The 22,440-nt window shown below is 37.3% G+C and overlaps 1 protein-coding gene across 1 annotated transcript in view; it reads right to left on the bottom strand.

Moving 5' to 3' along the window:
* Positions 1 to 6,886: 6,886 nt before the first annotated feature.
* The window catches only part of ALCAM (activated leukocyte cell adhesion molecule), a 200,257-nt gene continuing 184,703 nt past the window's right edge, over positions 6,887 to 22,440 (bottom strand). The window contains exons 13-15 of the mRNA XM_049858259.1: positions 21,824 to 21,862; positions 21,417 to 21,534; positions 6,887 to 6,994 (exon numbers count right to left, since the gene is read on the bottom strand). Coding sequence (XP_049714216.1) covers positions 6,907 to 6,994; positions 21,417 to 21,534; positions 21,824 to 21,862 — 245 coding nt within the window. The 3' untranslated portion in view covers positions 6,887 to 6,906. The remainder of the gene's footprint in view (positions 6,995 to 21,416; positions 21,535 to 21,823; positions 21,863 to 22,440) is intronic.

Here is a 22,440-nt window from a genome sequence, read left to right as displayed (position 1 = left end):
TACTCTGATTTTTTAAATAGTACAGTTAGTACCTTGGATTCCTTAGACACAGGATTAAAAAAACAAACAAAAAAAACCCTAACATTTACAGAATATTATATTCAAAGCAGTTTGCACGAGTTTCTCATTTCTTTTCAAGCTATTCTGAATATGAATGCTGTGTTCATACAAGGAGGAACAAGTAGCTGGTTGAATGCAAATCTGTCATCTTGGTGCCCTGTGCAAGCAGAGACAGATGGACAGTCTTAGGATGCAGGTGACAAACAATAACGGGGAATACAGCTCCTTGGACTTTGGTGTCTTGAGTGTGGGTTCTCGCTCAACCACCTCCTGTGTTAGTGATTATAGACAAAGTTGTTTGCATTGTCTTCATCTGTAAAATGGAAATAGCAACACCTCTATCAGGGTGTTGAGATGATTTAATGAAATATTGTAAATTAAACATCAGTACAGTGCCTATCTCGTAATAACCAAACCTGTTGCCATAGAGTCGATTCTGACTTATAGCGACCCTACAGGACAAAGCAGAACTGCCCCATAGAGTTTTCAAGGAGTGGCTGGTGGATCTGAACTGCCAATCTTCTGGTTAGTAGCAGGACTCTTAACCACTGCACCACCAGGGCTCCTGTCTCATAAGAGGCACTTCATATGTGATAACCAATCTATGTGCATGTAAAAATAAAATATATGTGTGTCTATATATATAATGGGAACCCTTGTGAAATAGTGTTTAAGAGCTACGGCTGCTAACCAAAAGGTCTGCAGCTCGAATCCACCAGGCACTCCTTGGAAACTCCATGGGGCAGTTCTACTCTGTCCTATAGGGTCGCTATGAGTTGGAATTGACTTGATGGCAGCGGGTTTGGTTTTTTGGTTATATATATAATACATACTGTCTAATAAATTTAATCCAAATACAGTTGAAAAATTATACAAATTTAATCCAAATACAGTTGAAAAATTATACAGTTACATGACTTAAACAACTTGGAATTTTCCTTTATAGATGGAACAACTTATTCACGTGTTAAATATTCTTCAGTGTTATCTATCATGAAAAGGAGAGTTTCTTCAGAGGAAATTTGAGAACTACAGTGGACTAGGCCAAGCATGGACTTTGGAGTTCTACCTAGTTTGATACCCAACTCCCCTACGTAGATGCTAAGCACACTTAAGAGTTATGGAAGCTCTCTGGACCTCAGTTCTTCAGCTGTCAAACAGGGGATCTTTAATATTATTTATAATTGTTAAGGATTAAATAAGATAATGTATGCATGGTCCTAGCACATAGGATGGGCTCAATGAATATTTCCCTCTCTGATGCACACAGTTGGCTTTACCTTTTTTTAGAAGGAAAAGCACTTCCATGAAAGTTCATGCCTAGGTAATTTCAAATGGTAAGCCATTTGGCATGTTTATGACAGGTGTGAGGAATTAGGGAAATGTCCTCTTAATGAAGCTCTCAGTGCAGCCACAGAGGTCACCCACAATAAGTACGATCATGCTAACTGAAGATGCAGAGACACACACACTGTAGAACCAGTCACGGGTGGAATCTAGGACTGGCTAAGCTGGCCCCCCTGGAATAACAGGCAGGCATAGACTATTTTTCTGTATTCTCACTCCAGAGAGATGAAGAGTCACTATACATATTTCCACTCTTTAATACACACAATCACTTTCTATACACGAACTTCCAAGCTTAGACAAGAGGCAGGCAGCTGCGAGAGCTATGTGAAGACATATTTCAGTTTTATTATCTGTTAGGCATAGACGGGTATGTTAATCCATTTCCACATACAATTCCTGTAGTCACAGACATGGAGCGAACCTTGAACTGGCAAAACCTGTCTCCTGTTGTCAAAGAGTTAAATTGGAGAGACAAAACCTCTAAAGCTGAGGACCATGAGTTATCTTCTTCCCAGCACTGCTGTGCACTTGGCCACCATTACACAACTGAGTCTTGCTCTTTGTCCAGGCATTGATTCAATGGTAATAACGTTGTCCCTTTTTCCCAGCAGGCTTTCTGCTTTTTGTCCATGGCTCCCCGTTTCTCATGTTCTGCTCTCTAGGTTCTGACAACTGTTTTTGGAATTAGTTAACCATTGCAAGTGGACGCCAAGAAATAATTGTAGTATAACCCTCTCTTCCTATTGTCACGTTGCTTCTTCCTGCAAATATATCTTAGGAGTTAGACTTTGAAGCTTTGATCTCCCACACCAAAGGAAAAAGGAAAAAAAAAAAATTTAGATGGAAGTGATTTCTTTGTAGTGTTCATGGTTTATTGCAGAAAGCAGGTGTTTAAAACTTTTAGAATTTCTTTAACAAAATTCTAAAGAGAAAAAAAAAAGAGAGAGAGAAATCACAGTATTTACAGAGATAACAGAATGGCTTTGCCATGCAAAACAAATAACTTTGGTTTTTCCCCTTTTACTTTGGTTTAAATGTTGACCAAGATTCAATTTTTTTTCCTGCCAAATAAAACTTCAATAAATCAAAGTTTAGAGGCAAATAACATATTTTCTTCTTTCCCATAATATTTTATACAGCATCGAGTCTAATAGGATATTTTATATATTTAATCCCTACCAATGTACTACAGGAAGATTTTATTAAACTCAGTTACTATTGCCCAGACAGGAAACGGTTGACAAATGTACAATAACACGTGTTTCTGAATAATGCGGAAGTAGCAAAATACTATTCCTAATTGCCTTCTGACTTTAATCTTCAGTTTCTTTTCATCGGCTTCTGATTTTTTATCCCATTGACCTAAAAAACAAACACCAGTTTTCCTTTTTCCCCCAAAGAACACAGTTATATACCTGGAAATCTGATGTTCATTTTTTTTTTTTTTTCCTGTAAAGTTATATAAATCCTGGGACAAAAATGGCTGTGCAATGTTCTCCCAGAAACCAAGCTTCTGCTTGAAAGAGCAAAGTTTAAAAGTCTAATCACAGGTAACCATTGGCCCATATTCAGTCTACTTCAAAAAGTTTCCATTTTCACTACCACCCTAAAAAGTTCCTCAAGCATAAAACATGTTTATAAAGTTACAAATTTGAATGTAACTAAAGATACATAGACATTTTATTATTACACTTTCATGTACTGCTCGATAAATTATGTACCAGTTAAAAACACTAAATTATCTCAAGGTGCATTCAGTATCTGTAGCGTAGTTAACAAAAACACACACGAAAAAAATATAGAGTCTATATTCTGTGGAAAATAACACAGCTTTGATAATGACCACTGTTAAAAATCTCCAATTCTGACTGGTATCTTTTTTTAAAGGAAACGGGTATAATTTTAAGGCAGTGGATAACCCAAAGGATTTAAAACCAACTTTTAACTACAGTGATTTACATTATGATCTATGGAAGTGGGAACGTTCTCCATGATTTTTCCAAACTGTCTCTCACGTATTGGTTTGCTTTTTCTTTTGAGGGAAAATAATTTACTGGTAGGTGTCTCAAAACTAAGTGCTGCCCAAATTGTTTTTTTTTCCCCAAAATAGGCAAAATTGTCAGTTTGGGAGTACCCTTTTATGTATGTGTCCATACGCATGTGTGATTTGACTTCCGAGAGTCAGCGGGTGGCACATACACAGAATAAACTCACATGGTGCTTTTTATTCTGACTCTCTGCTCCCCGTTCTTTGTGATGGAAATCACAACTTTGACTAGAGCGATGTGTGTGTCCCCAGTCTTCACAAGCTGCCACCTTTGGGTCTGAGGTGCTTGTGATCAAGTTTGGGGCATTACTGATAGCAATCAGAATCAGAAATGTACCTGCTCAGATTACCCATACAAACAATTGAAATAAAAACATTCCATTACACATCAGACCAACAGCAACTCCCAGAACAAAGCTTACAGTGTATAAAAATAGCTACGTAAAAAATTTACATAAAAGGCAAACCAAAAAGAAATCCTCAGTGCAGACGTTTACAGAAAAAACAAAACGAAAAGCCAAACAAAACAGATGACCTATTATCATGGCTGCCAAAATCTGCTGTTACTGTTTATCATTTCATTCATCGTTTTACTTGAGATAATTCTCTAAAATCCTGTGACAGCTTGGTAGAATGAACGGCTTAATACTTGAACCATGAATTGCTGTCAATGTCTTTATATGTGTCTTAAATACAATCCACGTTCATGCTTCAATTGGTCTATATGGGTTTTTTTTTTTTTCTCTGAAATGATGAAAAAGAAAGAAAATACAATTTAGATAAGTTACTGCAACAATCATCTTCATCATCAACAGTGGCATTGTACTAAAAGTGATGGGGTTATTTTAATAGGAACCTTTCTATAAAACTCTTGTCCCTGAGTCTACCTTTAATTCAAGCATGGCTGCGTCCCGTCTATTACAAAAAAGAAGAAAAATTAGAAACTGTTGAGAGTTTTTTATTTTTATGAAAATGGCTGAATTCAAACTAAGATGACAAGGTTTGCAGAAAAAAAATCTCATTTCTCTTCAGGCTAAAAAAAAAATGCACTTACTCTTTCAATTCACACCCTATTTTGTGGGGGTTTGTCTTCAAGCTCAATTTTCCTCTGAAAACTTACTCTACCCAATTTAAAAGAATACAGGGTAAAACTTTATGTTTATATGAGGTTGGGGAGAAAACTTTAGAGACGCAAAAGCAAAAAAAAAAAAATTCAGGTCGAATCATCCCATGCTTGGCTTCCAAAGGAAAGCAGGACGGGAGAGGAATTCCAATTTCCACTTCTTTTGTCCAATCGGTTTGAGATCTTGGTTTTCAGATTTTGAATGTATGCCCTTTTTTCAGTTATTCTATTCTTCTCTTTTGTGTGAATTCTCCCAATTACATTTATTTCCCATGTCCCCCATTCTTATGAAGGAGTTAACTCAGGTGGCCTACTGAAGTTGAGACTTGCGGTTTATTTACAATGATGCCAAGGTTTACTGTGGTGGTTGTGGATTTTACATCAGTAACAGTCATTCTCAAGGACACACAAAATAATTTGTCCAAATGGCTTTTTTTTTGGCTGGCTCAATGGAACATGAATAAAAAGAAAGAGCTCATATTGCAAGTGACAATACTGTCTCCTTGAGATTGTCTTAAAAATCACATTTATAGCTATATTATATATGCAATATACACAACATTGATAATATGAATCCTACACGTATACATATACACACATACATACACATATACACAGACATACATATGCTGTTGCTGTTTTGTGCTCTTGAGTTGATTCCGACTCATAGTGTGACCCTATAAAAACCAAAAACCAAATCCACTGCTGTTGAGTCGATTCCGACTCACAGTGACCCTATAGGACCCAGTCAAAATGCCCTATAGGGTTTACTAGGCTGTAATCTTTATGGGGAAACCCTGGTGGTGTAGTGGTTAAGTGCTACAGCTGCTAACCAAAAGGTTGGCAGTTCAAACCCACCAGGTGCTCCTTGGAAACTCTATGGTGTAGTTCTACTCTGTCCTATAGGGTTGCTAGGAGTCGCAATGGACTTGACGGCGTGGGTTTTTAAAATTTTTATGGAAGGCACAGTGGTAAAAGCTCAGCTGCTAAATGAAAGGTTGGCGGTTTGAATCCACCAGCTGCTCCGGGGGAGAAAAATGTGGCAGTCTACTTCTGTAAAGATTGCAGCTTTGGAAATCCTATGGGGCAGTTCTACTCTGTTTTATGGGGGCACTATGAGTTGCAATGGACTCAATGGCACACAACAACAATCTTTACTGCAGCAGATTGCCAGGTCTTTTCTCCTGAGGAAGTTGCTGGGTGTATTCGAACTGCCAACCTTTTAGTTAGGCACCAATCACTTAGTCATTGAGCCACGAGGGCTCCTTACGCATACGTGTGTACATGCAAATATGCGTATACGCACACACACACAGATGTACTGTAACTAGAAAAGCATACGTGTGTTACATACATATACACAAGCTTGTTTGTCTTTAAAATGATTTGGGAGATGGGTATATAAATGCACTCATATTTATCTCATGTTTATCTGTATATTAAATACTTAGATTGAGCTTTTTATAATTTAAATTATTCTCACAACTGTTAAAGGATTAGGATCTGCTCTTATTCTACACAAATGTCAATAAAATAAAGTTACTTTGCACCAGGGCTTCGAATCAGTTCTGCCGAGGAAGTGAAACCAGAACAGACAGGAATTGTTAAACGTTGGGTGAAATGGAATGGTAACTACATGTGAAAAATTACGGGTTGAAGCCCTGTTAGAAACCTAATCTCCCTCTTAGAAAACAAGGGCAGCATACACACTGCATAGCAACCAAATCTCTGGCCCGTTGGATTTGAAGCAGAGCTGGAAAACAGTGGTGCCCTACTCAAAGATGGCGCCGACCCTGCCGCTCTGAATGTGTGTCACTCTCCACAGTCCTGCCAGTAATCCATTCTAACTCATTGGGACCCTGAAAGGGCTCACTGTGCCTCTTTCGAGTCTCCTACTCTAGGGCTTCTGCCCATAATTTTTCCAGAGCACCCATCTGCTCTGGTTTTGCTTCGTCAGCCATGACTGGATCGGTTTGAGCTGGTTCGAAACCCTGCTTTGTAATCAGCAAAATCTTGGCATTAGAATACAAAGTGTTAATTAAACCCATGTTAATTGGGTGTTAAAATATCAAAACTGATTTTGATTATTTAGAGGCTAACGCTTATATTGGGGATGACTGGGAGATGTGTGAGATTCCACTCTTCTGAGAACACCTAAGTCACAAAAATTTCCATTTGAAAAACTCTTCCTGTTTTGAAAGCTGCAATTATGAGGCATCTTAACATCAGACCGTTCCCTTTCATCTTCAAGAATGTTTCATACGTCCCTGGAAATCATGTCTATAAACTTCACACAGCCTACCCACCTGGACAACTAATTTCTGTCTTAGGCTTCTGTTTTGTGATTGTTTTCTTCTAACTTTTTGTTTTCCTCCAGATTACCAAGGTCCTTGTTCACATGTTTTGATGCAGTCCTATAAGACAATTAAATAAATATTAGCATATTGGCACACACATATATAACTTTAAGAAATTTTTAGGGTTAAACTGACATATACGTGAAAAGCAAATATTTTAAATCTGTAACCAGCAAACCACTAGGGCAGTCATTTCCACATCTGAGAGCCTGGGCTAATCACAGAACACATTCCAGTGGAATCAGCCTGGTAGTGGAGCTGCAATTACACGGCTAAGAGGAACACACACACACATCCACACATACACTGTACATACTGAGTCGCATCATGTTTTTGGTTGAGCTGTTTTACTCTCCACTTTACGGGAAGCAATTATTATCATTTGACACACAGTGATAGGTCACTTCAAAATATTTTTGCCATACAATTCTGAGTAGCATTTCCTACTTTCAGGAATTTATGTAATACCACATGGGGTATTCCATAAGCTGGGGTATAAAACTCCATTTTCATTGAAAGTATTTCTATGCCTTAAATAGAATTCCTTAACTCATTTGCAGACAATCACAACTTTCCTAAGGAAAGGGATGTAATGGGGTATCATAAATACCCAAGCAGAAAAAAAGCACTGGGCTCATTCAAAGTAGGACATTCATTACAGGCAGCAGAAGATGAATTTGTGATTTTAACATGCATAATTTGGTTAAAGCACAGTTTTCTAAATCTAGTCACAGGGCAGAAGAGTAATCTCAAGCTCCACCAAAATGTTCAAGTTTTATAATATGTGATAACATTTTACAAAACAGATATTTCAAACTTGTAAATAGGACCAAACTGTGAATAAGTTCAAGAGTGTTTTGAGTTATATAATCTTATCACAAACTTTTTTCTCCTGTGCCAAAAATGTACTGCATAATAAATGACAACCTCTTTCTCTTCTATTATCTTGTAGGCAATGAAAGGAACATATATGAATAAAGATTAGTTGAGGTCTAGTCTCTTTTCTGAGACGTTAAGTTACTTGACTAACAAGGTCTCGGTAAACTCAACTGTAAAAAGGTGGGAGATAGATTAGGATGACCTCTAAAGATTGTTTGAAGTCTGTTCTTCCTACAAGTCTACAAATCATATAAAAATATTTTATTGAAGAATAATGTCCATACAAGATAAGGCACCTAACATGAGAATACAATTCAATGACTTTTCAAAAACTGAACACATCCATGTAAGTGGCACCCAGGTCAAGAAACAGGAGAGTCACGGTTCTAGAAGTTCCTCATCATATTTCCTTCCAGTCACTGACACTTCCCCAAGAGTTACCACAGTCCTAAATTCTCACAGAATAATTTTATCTGTTCTTTCAATTTGTATATAGATGAATCACACCATATGTATTTATGTGTGTGTCTCTTTTTTTTTTTTTACCCAATCTTATACTTGTGGGGTTTAGACAGAATATTACATGTAGTTGTAGATTCATTATTCACATTGTTGTATATAGCATAGCACTGGGTGAATTACCATGATTTATTAATCTAATTTGCTGATGACGGGCATTCTTATGCTTATTGCCTTCTGGGATTTCAATTATATTTAAATTAGGCCTTTTGTGTATGTTCTGTGTGTCTCATGTTCTTGTCTGTCTTATCTTTTTTTCCCCTCTATACTTTAATTTGGGTGTTTTTTAATTGATCTGTATTCCAGTTCCCTTCTCATGTACTTTGCTATGGATAATCTGTGGTGAAATTCATCCACTAAAGACTGAACTTTTAATACTATGTTTTTCCATTCTAAAATGTCAACCTGAATTTTAAATAGATTTCAATTTTCTGGTGAAATTCTGCATTCTTCCATGTATTATAACCATCTTTATTCTGCTCTTCAAATATTATTTATTATTCTTTTAATATCCTGCCTGTTAGCTACATTATTCAGATCATTTATGGGTCTGCTTCTCTAGTTAATTTTTCTCTTGATTATTGCTTGCTTTTTTTTTTTTTTTTTTAAATTCTTTGCATGTGTAATCCTTTTCAATTTTTTTTTTTTTTGGCCTGGCACTATGTATAGAACTGTAGAGACTCCATGTAATGTTATTTTCTATCAGATAAGCTTCCCTCTTTTCCTTTGTTAAACAGATAGGGTGAGGAGCTGATCATTCCTATTCAGTCAGGTATTGAGCTAGTTTGTGATTCAGTTACAGTTTTTGTAAGATTTAGTCAACCTCTGGTCCATATGATTCCTCAAGTACAGCCCTCTTGGGCTTCTGTTTGAGATGCCAGTAGGATCCCACTCTTCATCCTTTCAATACAGAAAGATTCAAATTTTCCTTTCAGAGTCTCGGCCAAGTTTTCCAGCCATTTGCCCCATGCAGCTTTAAAATACAGTCAATCTTATTAATCTTCTTGAGTTAACTATAAGCTCATTGAGAATAAGGGCTACATTTTATTTATATTTTAACCACAGCACATACTATAATGGTTGGTATATGGTATATATGCAAAAGATTCTTATTTTATTTAATTGAACTAACTGACCTTATTACAGTTTATATCTATTTATGTATACTCTTCTTTATGATATTAGTGTTTAGCAATATGAAGTTTGTACACAGTTGGTTGATTTTTCATAGATAGGTTAAATAGAGAAAATATCACATTCAAATGACAGAACATGAGTGATGTCTTACTCTACCCCTTCAGAGAGCAGTACACAAATTATATGTATAAACATGGACCTTGATTATTCTAATATTTATAACCAAAAACTTTACCAAAAACAGAAGTAATTGCAATGACAAAGATAATCAATACTAATTTGTCTTGGATTCATTCTATTGCAATTATAAGAATTAGAGCATTTATAATGGGCAAGAGTCAAAATGCATGTGCTGCCTGCATAGATCAGGCCTGTGAAATATTCACATTCTCTGTGCATAAGGTAAAATTAGAAAATGAAATCACAGTAGTTGGGATATATAATTATCTGTTATTAAGAGACCAGGTACTAGACAATTGCAAAACAAGACAATGAGAGCGTTTTTCCTGATGGAAGCCATTGAGCAAACAAGTGAAAAATGTTTCATAAATAACTATTAGTCACTTAGCAATACCACTTTACAGATTCCTATTTCTGTCAATATAAAAACATAATTGCATAAAAAAAAGATAGTATTGGTTAAATGTATTTATTTATTATTTATACCTATCTTTTTTTACTTCTAAAGAGGATTTGAGACTAGTAAGGATTAAAAAAGAGTTACTACTCACACAGGGGAGGTAGATTTGAACCTCATTCTATTACTAACCAAAAAGTTTGGTGGTTTGAACCCACCTAGCAGCACTGCTGAAGACATGCTTGTTGATCTGCTTCCCATAAAGATTACAGTCAAGAAAATCCTAGAGTAGTCAATTCTATTTTGTAACACACAGGGTCACCATAAGTTGAACTCAACCCAAATGCACCAAGTTTGGTTTTTTTGGTTTAAGGCAGGTGAGCTTGGCAAACACTTCAGTCTTTCTACTGAAACCCAAGAAATGCCAAATAAACACTATGTCAGGACTAAGCATTCACCCTAAGACAGATGTGCCATAACAAAACGTAGAATTAATCATCAAGAGATCAAGGCAATCAGCCTGCAATCTAACAGGCAGCTAGAAAAAACAAAACACATTCTTTAGAAGAAGATAACAGAACCCAGAGTCTCCAACATATCACCCACAAAGTCCAGTATATAGTCAAAACATTACCAGACATGAGAAGAACAGAAAAATGTAATGTTGTGTCCAGAGAATGTCCTTGCATGATACAGATGTTGGAATTAGCAGGCAACACCTATAAATCAGCTACTAGACATACGATCAATAACTTAAAGGAAAGGATGCCAATAATGACAGAATAGATGGGAAATGTCAGCAGTGAAAAATGTAAACAAAAAAAATTGGACTTTCTACAACTGAAAAATACAGTATTTGATGTGAACAATTTATTGATTGGTCTTAATAACAGACTGGAGGTGGCAGAAGAAAGCATCAGTGAATTTAAGGAAAAAGAAATATAAATTATACATTTGGAAAAAGAGAAAGAAGATAGGGAAAAAATGAACAGGTTCTCCATAACCTGTGGAGAAATCAAGGAGTGTTATTGGAAGCCCAGAAGGAGATGGGAGAGAAAATGGAGCAGACAATATATTTGAAGAAATAGTGACCAAAATTTCCAAGATTCAGTAAAATCCAGTAACTTGCAAATCAAAAATGCTCAGTAAACCCATGCAAAAGGACAAAAACAAAACTACACCTGATACTTCATAGCCAAACTAATCGAAAGCAAATATAAAGGGAAAGTCTTGAAAGTGGCCACAGAAAAATTAAGAGGAACAATGATAGGAATGATAACTGATGTTTTCTCAGAAAAAACGTAGGCCAGAAACAATTGTACATCTTTAAAATGCTGAAAGAAAAAAACACAGAAAACTCTCAATCCAGAAATTTATATCCAGTGAAAATATTCTTTAATTCAAGGCAAAATAAAGAAATACTTAAATAAAGAAAACCAAGAAAATTCATCACCAGCAGACCTGCATTATAAGAAATATTAAAGGAAATTTCTTGGTTGAAGGGAAACGACACCAGGTGGAAACTCAGATGTACAAGAAACGAAGAAAACAGAGATGGTATAAATGTGCTTAAATATAAGATAGTATTTAAAAAATTTCTTTAAAATACAACCAACAGTTTAATGTAAATATATATATATATATATTTCCCGTGGCTGTTGAGTCGATTCCGACTCGTAGTGACCCTACTGGACAGAGCAGAACTGCCTCATAGGGTTTCCAAGGAGCGGCTAGTGGATTTAAACTGCCAGCCTTTCGGTTAGCAGCCAAACGCTTAACCACTGCATCACCGGGGCTCCGATACATACACTGAATATATATATATGTGTGTGTGTGTATACATACACACACACACATATATATATTCATTGTCATATGAGATTTATAATATACATACATCTAAGACATATGACAACAATAGCAACAAGGATAAAAAAGGAGGTTAAATGAAATTGCAATGTTTCAAGGGTCTTAGATTTTACATGAATAATAAAAAAGAACTGGGGTGGGGTAGGGAAACAAAACAAGTATTTTCAGCCACTGGACAACAGGTAGTAAAAGACTGTGATTTCCAAGAGAACAGAAACAAATGAGATGAAGCCTATGAACAGGCAGTCTGTGCCTGGAGGTGGAACACCATCTTTCTGGATGGTGGTGCCAGCAAAGGGAACCCAAGTAGAGCAACAGGGTTTCCATGAGTTGGAAAGCTGCTTGGTAATTTCTTGCCAACAACTATCTACCTTATGATCTAGCAATTCCATTCCTTGGTATTTACACAAGAGAATTAAAACACATGTCCACAAAACACTTGTACGATAATGTCTGTATTATTTAGCCATATTAACTATTTAGTCATATGGTTCATAACAGCCAAAACTGGAAACAATCCAAATGTCCATCAACAAGACAGTGGACTAAAGAATGTAGTATATTCTTATAATAGAACACTACTTAGCAACTAAAAAAAAAAAAAAGGGGACATCATTAATACATGTAACAACATAGATGAATGTCAAAAACATTATGTTAAGTAAAAGGAACCAGACACAAAAGAGTATATTCTGTATAATTCCATTTACATGAAGTTCAAGAAGAGATAAAAGTAACGCCTGGTGGTAACAATCAGGATAATGATTGTCTAATGGGATGGGAAAGGTGGGTCTTGACTGGAAGGGAGCCTGAGGGATCTTCTGGGGGTGATGTTGTTATTAGGTGGTGTCTAGTTGATTTTGGCCCACAGCAAACCCCTGTGATAGAACATCTATATCTTGACCTGAGTAATAACTTCATGGGTATATATATATTTACCAAAACCAATTTAATTGTATATTTAATATATACAAATTTTACTGTAACAAAAAAAAAGTTATACGGGGGGGGGGGGGGAAAAAAGCATGATCCTTGTGGCTAGAAATGGAAAGAACCAGGCAAGAGGTGCAAAGAGAAACTGGAAACTATTTTTATTTACTGTTTCATTTACTTTGTAGGTGGATGTATTTTTCCAGAGATCGAGAGTGGTTTCTGTGGTTTCATAAAGTCGTCCAAAACAGAAGGAAGTACTGAGAGGAAGGGAGTGACAAGACTTCTCTCCAGGGTACTTAGGGCAATTCACAGTATCTTTCTGCACATCAGGCTAAAACATAATCAGACCAAAACTATCACTGTTCACCGATCAGAAGGGGATAAAAGTTAAGGGTAAACATGCAGCCCGAAATATATTTGCAGAATAAGAGTTTAGTGGCTTCAAACTGATTATTTTTCTTATTGCAAAATTTACACAATAAAACAATAAGAAAAGGTAAACATTGACGAGTAAAAATCTCTCCTCTCCTTTCTTAATCCCACTTTCCAGAATAATAACTGCTAACACTTACATAATGCTTCATGTGCCAAGCACTGTTCTAAGTACTTTATAGATACTAAATTATTTGATACTTACACAATCCTCAATTTACAGTGAGATGAATAAACTTGCCTGTGGTCACACAGTTAGTGAACAGCAAAGCCAAGATTCAAACTCCAGCAGCCTGACTCCTGAATCCAGGCACCACTTTACACAATTATACCACTGATAGGACGCCAAACTGCTTAGAGTATGCTGAATTGTTAGCCATTATTAAATGTATTAAATATAAAAACTTAACACTAGTGGGGAGGGAGTACTCACTCACTGATTGAGTAGATGTTTGTAAGATTTACATACAAGTTATTATTTTCTCCACTTTTGTTCCTTAAAAGTCCTTCCTGCTTAGCTGGGAAATTATTTTAAGAAATTATTCTGATTACTTTTGACTCGACTTTGAAACTGACATCATAAAAATGAATACACTTTTATGGAATAAATGTGATTATTTTTATTTTGGAAAACAAGAGATTTGAAAGAATTACAGAGAGTGGAACTCCATCTATTGCTGGCAGAGAACAAAAATATATTTAAATATTCCCTTCAACAACATATTTTTCAGTCAATTGAATTGAGGGACACTGTTAGGAATTAATAGATAATAACTGTTTGAATTAAAATATAAATCATGATGGTTGAAGCTTTCTTCATCAGTGTACATTTTTAGAAACTTTAAATAGAAAATAAATAAATAAATAAATCATAATAAGTCAACGTAGAAAGAGTCCCTAGAGCTGACCCAGTCTAATCTGGAGGTGGAGAGAAATTCTTGGTCCTGGGATTAGCGGTCCTGGGTTTTCAACCTCTGTGTCAAGTCTGGTTGTTAGAAAAATCACTCCTCTTCAGCAAGCTTTCTCATCTATAAACAGGAGAGCAACAGGATCCACTCACAGGGCTGGTGTGTTTGTGGGGGGTGTGTGACAGTATATGTGAAAGCACCCAGCATGTGACAGGGACACACCACATTTAAGGCGAGTCATGGAGGTGCTGCCCAAGGCCGCAGAGCTAATGAACAGCAGCAGGAGTTTAAATCTAGGTCTCAGCTAGGTTCTCATTCTGTGTTACTTTGAGAAGCATAGTACCTATTAAGGGTTAAATTGCTTTCAAATAACTGCTTAGATTCTTTAACCTTTTTTGTGAGATTTTCCCCAATACTATATATCTGTTTAGAGATGTCTTCCATAGGAGATAAGAGGCTAAGCTAGTGGTGCCCCCTAAGTGTGCCTTTCTTTTACAGTAATTGGAGGGAGATGGAGGAGACAGGAGAAGTGGGGGTTGGGGGTGCTAGGCATCACCAGTATTCACACTCTTGGGAGATGGTATAATTTGAAAAGATGTTGTTCGTAGGTGCTGCCGAGTCAGTTCTAAGTCATAGGGACCCTATGTACCACAGAATGAAACACTGCCCAGTCCTGCGCCATCCTCACAATCATTGTTATGCTTCAGCCCACTGCTGCAGCCACTGTGTGAATCCATCTTGTTGAGGGTCTTCCTCTTTTTCACTGTCTACTTTATCAAGCAGACTGTCCTTCTTCAGTGACTGGTCCCTCCTGATAACATGTCCAAAGTGTGTTAGACAAAGTCTCACCACCCTTGCTTCTAAGAAGCATTCTGGCTGTACTTCTTCCAAGACAGATTTGTTAGTTTTCTGGCAGTCCGTGGTATATTCAATATTCTTCAGCAACACCATAACTCAAAGGCATTGATTCTTCTTCAGTCTTCCTTTTTCATTGTCCAGCTTTCACTTGCATATGAGGTGACTGAAAACACCATGGCTTGGGTCAGGCACACCTTAGTCCTTAAAGTGACATTTTTGCTTTAAAGAGGTCCTTTTGCAGTCGATTTGCCCAATGCAACACAGTTTGATTTCTTGACTGCTGCCTCCATGGGCATTGACTGTACATCCAAGTAAAATGAAATCCTTGTCAACTCCAATCTTTTCTCCATTTATCATGATGTTGCTTATTGGTCCAGTTGCAAGGATTTTTGTTTATGTTGAGGTGTGATCCATACCGAAGGCTGTGGTCTTTGATCTTCATCAGTAAGTGCTTCAAGTCCTCTTCACTTTCATTAAACAAGGTTGAATTACCTGTATCTTGCAGGTTGTTAATGAGTCTCCCTCCAATTCTGATACCCTGTTCTTCCTTATATAATCCAGCTTCTTGGAGTTTTTGCTCAGCATACAGATTGAATAAGTATGGTGAAAGGACACAACCCTGACGCACACCTTTCCTGACTTTATACCACGCAGTATCCTCTTGTTCTGTCCAAACAACTGCCTCTTGATCTATATACAGGTTCCTCATGAGCATAATTAAGTGTTCTGGAATTTCAATTCTTTCAATGTTATCCATAATTTGTTATGATTCACACAGTCAAATGCCTTTGCACAGTCAATAAAACACAGGTAAACATCTTTGTGGTATTCTCTGCTTTCAGCCAAGATCCATCTGACATCAGCAATGATATCCCTCGTTCCACATCCTCTCTGAATCCAGCTTGAATTTCCATTGTGATATTTTATCTTTTTTTATTTATTGAAAAGATTGATAAAATATCACAATGGGATTTTATATTTGGAAAACAAACCATAACCTACTTTAAATAATTTACATATTGATAAAGTTCCTAAGATTTTTGATTTTTCAAAAGCAAACCTATACATAACAAATTTGAAAACTATCTTGGAAGAAGCATGAAGAAGATCGACAGAAGGGATGTCTTCTGTGATTTCTAGTTTACAGCATGTCTGGGATTCACCACAGAAGGATGCTGCAGCTGTGGGTATTTAAGACTGGGATCCTGGCAGCAGAGAGTTATCACTTTAAGCAAAATGGCTGTTGATTTCTATCAGGTAATCAGGGTCATGTCCAAGACAATACTTTTTCCCTCTTTCCTGGTCACTGCTGAGAGCAGAATGGGTTTCCTCTTAAGTCAAACTAATGAAGAGCCAGAGGAGGAGAGGACAGCTCTACTCCCTGCTTCTTGGGAGAACAGTTGTTAGCAATTTCTGGGTTGGAAGAAGGAAAGATAAAACTAAATAGTTGGCTTTATCACTACAGCTCTCAAATTTATATCCTTAGAATTTCCAAGATATTCCAAAAATAATAATAATAATTCACTAAACTATGGAATCCTTAGGTCCTCAATGTATATTAGAAAATGGCCTTTCCATCTAGGCTTAAAGATGAATTAATCCATCCATTAGGTAAAAGATTAGGGGGTCAAAATAAACGTAATAACACTGTATATGCAAAAAACCAGGCTGCCACCTGTGTACTTTCAGCAGCATGGTTCAAAGTGTCTCCTGAGGGAGGCAACACTGTGTGGGCGACACCTGGCTCACGGCAAGTGCTCAGAGTAGAACCTCCCCTCACCTTTGGGAAAGATTAAAACAAATACTTGATATTTTGAAATTAAAACTAGATGCATATATACAGGCACCAGGAGATTTTTTTTTTTTAATGAAAATCCTTAATTCTGGAAATGTTTCAAGTCACCAGCAGTGGCAGGCAGTGGGGGGTATGTGACAGGTACTGTCCTCTGAGTGACCAATGACCCTGTGATTGACTAGACGGGGACTCCAGCATTTCCGCATCATTGTATTTCCTCTCTAGTCCACTCTGTTCATCCTGGAGGGATGGAATAATGGGACATTTTTCCCTTCCTCCCTCCGGCTTCCTGCCAGCTGATAGGCAGGGAAATAGAAGGAAACCAAAACTTGGGTTAGGCAGACTTCTAATACAAGTGGAGAGGCCATGTCATTAGTGCATTTTAGAGCATATTCCTTCCACCAGAGCACGATGCTAAATGCCAGCAAGCAATCAAAGTCAGAGCTTAAATTTTAACTCCAGAGAAGTCCCGGTGAAGCAGCAAAGCATATTTGAAACTATATGGGATTTGGAGTAAAATGCTCACTACCTGTGATATATTGGAGCCCTGGTGATGCAGTGGCTGCTAACCTAAAGGTCGGCAATTCAAAACCACCAGCTGCTCCTTGGAAACCCCATAGGTCAGTTCTACTCTGTCCTAATAGGGTCACTATGAGTCAGAATCAACTCGACAGCAACGGGTTTTTTTTTTTTTTTTGGTCATATATTGGGCAGGCTGATCTCACTGAATCTTTTTTTTTTTTAGATACCATGAAATGGCATTAATTGTGTTTACCTCATTAAATTGTTGAATATTTCAGTGAAAGTACAAAAAGTGCCTAGCCCCCTGCCTGGAGAACAGTAGATGCTCTTATAGTGATAAATGGGGAAAGTTGTTGAGACCATGCTATAAATGAATGGCCTCCAGCTCAATCCCACTACCCGTTCAAATTTATTCAGCAGGGAACGCCCCTCCTTCATGGTTTCAGAGTGAGTATTGACTGGAAAATAGAATTCAGTTAAAATCAACTTGCTAGCAAGATCCTGTTCTATATATGCATATATCTATCTATCTGTACATAGATAGATACACAGTAAGAGAGGAAACCCTGGTGGCCTACTGGTTAAAAGCTACCACTGCTAACCGAAAGGTCAGCAGTTTGAATCCCTCAGGCACTCACTGGAAACCCTACGGGGCAGTTCTACTGTGTCCTATAGGGTCACTATTAGAATCAACTTGACAGCAGTGGGTTTGTTTTATAGTAAGAGATACTAACTGGTAAAAGTGTTTTAGAGAGGCTTAATATAGTATTCTTTCTTAAGGCTTCAGTGTTACAGGTGAGTTCTCTTTAGTCCTGTCAATTTAGGACCGTGTTTTCTGGTTTTGTTTTCCTGAGAGTGCACTGCAATACAGTTGTATTACATAAGGCAGAGCTAACGTTACTTGTGGCTTTTAAATTCCCAGATTATCTAACACAGTAATTTTCATAAAAACTGTCATAAGGTCCATAGTTGCAAACAATAAATCTCTTGGTAAGTTTCCAGGATTCACACAATGTGTATTTTTAGGTTAATGCTTGATCTTGGCTGACTGATAAGATGTATAGCGGTCAGGGGTCTCATAAATGTAACCAATGTGGAAGTTATGATTGTAATAAACTTCTGAATAAATGTATGGCTACGTTATGCTTTGTTTACATCTTTCCTTTATGTTTGGGTCTTTTAAATTTTCATTAATTCTTGTACTAATATGTGGGAGACTAATATTTGAGACTCAAGCAATGATTTTCATGTTTCTGCCCGGCTAGAAATAAGATGTTTGGAGAACAGAGTAAAAAGGAACAAAAAAATAACTTATTAAATCCTGGATTATTTCTAGTTCATTAGTAGTGTACCATCTGTTAAGTAACCAGGCCTGGAGTATACTTAATCAATTAATGCCTTTTGCTTGTCATGGTCAGTTAATACCCTCCATACGTGGGAAATGACCAGAGTCATCCACTCTCATTATCAAACACCTCTAGCTTTAAAGAACTTCCAGTGAGCAGTCGTGTGGATCAGTGCAGCAGAGGCATCACCAGTCCTTACCCTGCAGCGAATCTACCATATGACAACGAGCAAGGAACACAACTCTTGAGTATTCCTTTCTGTGGGTGAAATAGATATAAAATATGTGGCTCACACCAGCAGGATGGGGAGTGCGTGTCAGCTGAGTAGCCACCAGGAATATTTACAAACTTACTCTTAGATTCTATTTGGAAATAAAATGTTGTTTTTCTCACCTCTCTCTAGTGGCTTTAAAGTTATTAGTGCAAAGAACTTCCCATAAGTGTTGCTAATATTTTACTGCTTACCTAGGTGTATCACTGAGGCTTTTAAATAAAATGTCTGGCTCATAATTTAACTGTTAAGCAAGTTGTTTGCAGGAATGTGTGATCACTAAGATTGTCGGTGTTATTTGCAAGACGGTAAACACAGGGCTATATTTCTTCGGGTATCTAGGAAAAAGTCTGGGCCATACCTTTGTTAGAAATTTCGCATATCCATGTAAAATGGTGACAAGTTAGCTAAAGATAAAAATGAAACCCTTATATTCATTTTTAAAGTTGAAGGAATTATCTGGATGGGGAAAAGGGAAAAGAGGATAGTAGATCCAAAAATGGCCCTAGTAATTCTTAACTTACAAGCCCTCATTATGAACCATCATGCACTCAGACTCTGGACAAGTGGATTCAGGGGCTAACAACACAAACTCACATGGCTAAAACGCTGGCGTATCTCAGGGCACCAGCAAGGAATAACTAATCAGGAATGCAAAGCACTTAGTAAATCTGAAGTGTTCTACAAATTCTTAATAAAAACATTTTAATGCCTGTGATTTGAATTGCAGTTTATTACTTTGATTACTGATAATATTAACTCTATCAAAGTTGGTGCACTTTCCGTTAAATAACAGTTATTTAGATGGATATTCAAGTCAGATGGCAGAAATTGCACTTAATTTAATGAGATACTTAAAAGGAAACGCATGAAGCCTTAACCTAAGGACACTGTGAAGCCGAGTGTCCAGCGTTTATTTACCCCTGGTCTTAGTTTTGGGTCACTGTATGGTAATAACCAATGAAGTAACTAAAACACACACACGGTAATTTATTCTATTCATAGAAGGACAAACTGTATCTGATAGGATGCTGGTCATCAGAATAGGATGACTCAGGAGGCTTGGGGTGGTATACGAATTTAACATGCATTTGATCATAATGTACAGAACTGCAGTTTATTTTTCAAGATTCACAGAGATTTTATTTTCATTCTTTTAAGAAAGAAAATTACTTATATAGCTTAAGTACATTAAATGATAACACCTCAGAGCACAAGCTATTAGATTTATGAGTGCCTTAATGTTTTTTTTCTTTAATGTGGACCAAAAAGAGAGGGTGAGATTTTGATCACCAGGAACTTGTACACATAGAAGGAGAATTTCTATAAGACAGACGTGGCCTCTGGGCAACTGTTCACATTTCCTTTCACTTACTTGGTCCAGGCAGTCTTCTAAATTTCCCACAGACATCATGGGCACAAACAGACATGATGGGTTTTTTAGGTAAAATGTAATTTCTCAATTAGAGAAAAAGAACATATTTGTTATCAAGTGATGATGGGGACAGCTGAGGACAGGTGTGAAGTGGCAGGATTGGGGTGGTTGTGCCCCAAAGGGAGGACGGCCATGCACATCAACCCACAAGAGGAAACATGTTTTTGCCTCATGTAGCAAAAGGGCAGAAAGGAAGGCACGGTAAGAGAGAACTAGGCCTAAAGATTAAGCAAAAAGATTCCCCAACATTGCTGCCTTAAATCGAATAACAATTTTGCCCCTCTTGAGTTGTGTAACTTTAAGGAAATCATTGAACCATTCTCTGCCTTAGTTTTCCAAATGTAAAATATGAATAACAGTATATACATCGTGGATGTGTTGCGAAGATTAAATACATGAAAATACTTAGAACCGAGCTCAAAGCATGTTCGTGTTGTTATGTGACTTTAAAATTTCTGCGCTACTGCTGCTCTTTGATGGCAACTCAAAATATCTACCTTGGAACAGTATTTCTTCAGTGACAACGTGCTTCCCCTCCCTCACTAGCAACTTCTTTGCTGGCAAAGCCTGTCACTGCAAAAACCAAACATTTGCCGTCGAATCCATTCCGACCCAGAGCAACCCTACAGGACAGAGTAGAACTGCCCCACAGGGTTTCCCAAGAGTGGCAGGTGGATTCGAAGTGCCGACCTTTTGGTTAGCAACCGAGCTCTTAAGGAAAAATTCATCCAGGCGCTGTAAAATCAAATAATTGAGTTCAGGCTAGTGACTGAGCAAAGTGAGTGGATACACGTGAAATCACATCCTAGGCCGTGCTCCCAGCGTTGGCAACGAGGTCCCTGTGCACTAAAAACCAAACAAGACCAGCCTGATCTGGGGAGACCTCCTTCTCATCGTAGACGTCACAGGCACCACTGGAGTGAGCATAGTAAACTCATTTTATTTTCTCCCCGTGAAAGTCAATGAACAATGAAGAATTTTTCCCCATGCTTACTTACTTTGATTTCTTCACATAAAACCAGTAGACGGCACCAGCAACGAGGGCAGCAAGGAGGAGACCAACGACGATTCCCACAATGAGCTTGGCCTGGTCATTCACCTTTTCTCTGTTTTCATCTACAGCAAAAAAGAAAAGTCCATGCAATTACAGACAATGCCAAGGATGTCTGAGAGAGGGCAATCTAGTTACTACTTAAGAAATATGACTAAGGCTTATTCTACGGTTAATGTGCAAACTTTATTGTGATTTTAACAGGTAAAAGTCTAGCATTCTTACTACCTTGTCTCATTTGCTCTTTTAATTCAAGTCAAATTTGTGGAGAGCTTAGATAATTACCGATACAGTAATAACATGTAAGTCTTGAGCTAATCGACAAGGAAGAAGAGTCGGCAGCATAGTACCTACCACTTATCTCGTCTGTCTCATCGTGTTCTGGGAAACTTACTGAAATGAAAAATGTTAATATGAAATTAAAAACAAAATTTGTTGATATATGAAAGTCACCTTTACCATTATAATATGATGTAATAATATTCAAACATAAAATATCTATTCTACAGCTCAGGGTAAAAAAAAAAAAAATTATACTTAATAGAGCATGAACTTCCCTACAAACGAATTAATCTTGTTTTAAGAAAAGGGAAGTAGATAAAACTATGAGACATTAATCTACCATAGAAAATTGCACAACTGACAAGCTGTAGTACTCATCTGAAACATTAATTTCCCCACTACCTACCACCTTTCATAGCACTTCATTTTTAAGAGAAACCAGTTACCACACATGAAAATCTACAATTCAGCCCTTCTCAATCTTTTTTCTTCCTGTCTCGACACAGGAGAATTCATTTTCCTCCTCTAGTTCTGGAACTTATACCTAGAGAAGTTCTCAAAGTGGGAGAGATAGAGTTGAAAATTGGGACTGTCTCGGAGGTTAAGAGACAACATATTTGAAGTTGCAACTGCTCGCCAAATGGCTGTGATAGCCCATATCCTTGGTCCATTTTGTAATTGCTGTTGTC

This window comes from Elephas maximus, chromosome 18 (assembly GCF_024166365.1).
Source record: "Elephas maximus indicus isolate mEleMax1 chromosome 18, mEleMax1 primary haplotype, whole genome shotgun sequence".
Classification (NCBI taxonomy): domain Eukaryota; kingdom Metazoa; phylum Chordata; class Mammalia; order Proboscidea; family Elephantidae; genus Elephas; species Elephas maximus.
Note: the sequence above shows the minus strand (reverse complement) of the source record. Positions and strands in the feature narration are given on the sequence as shown.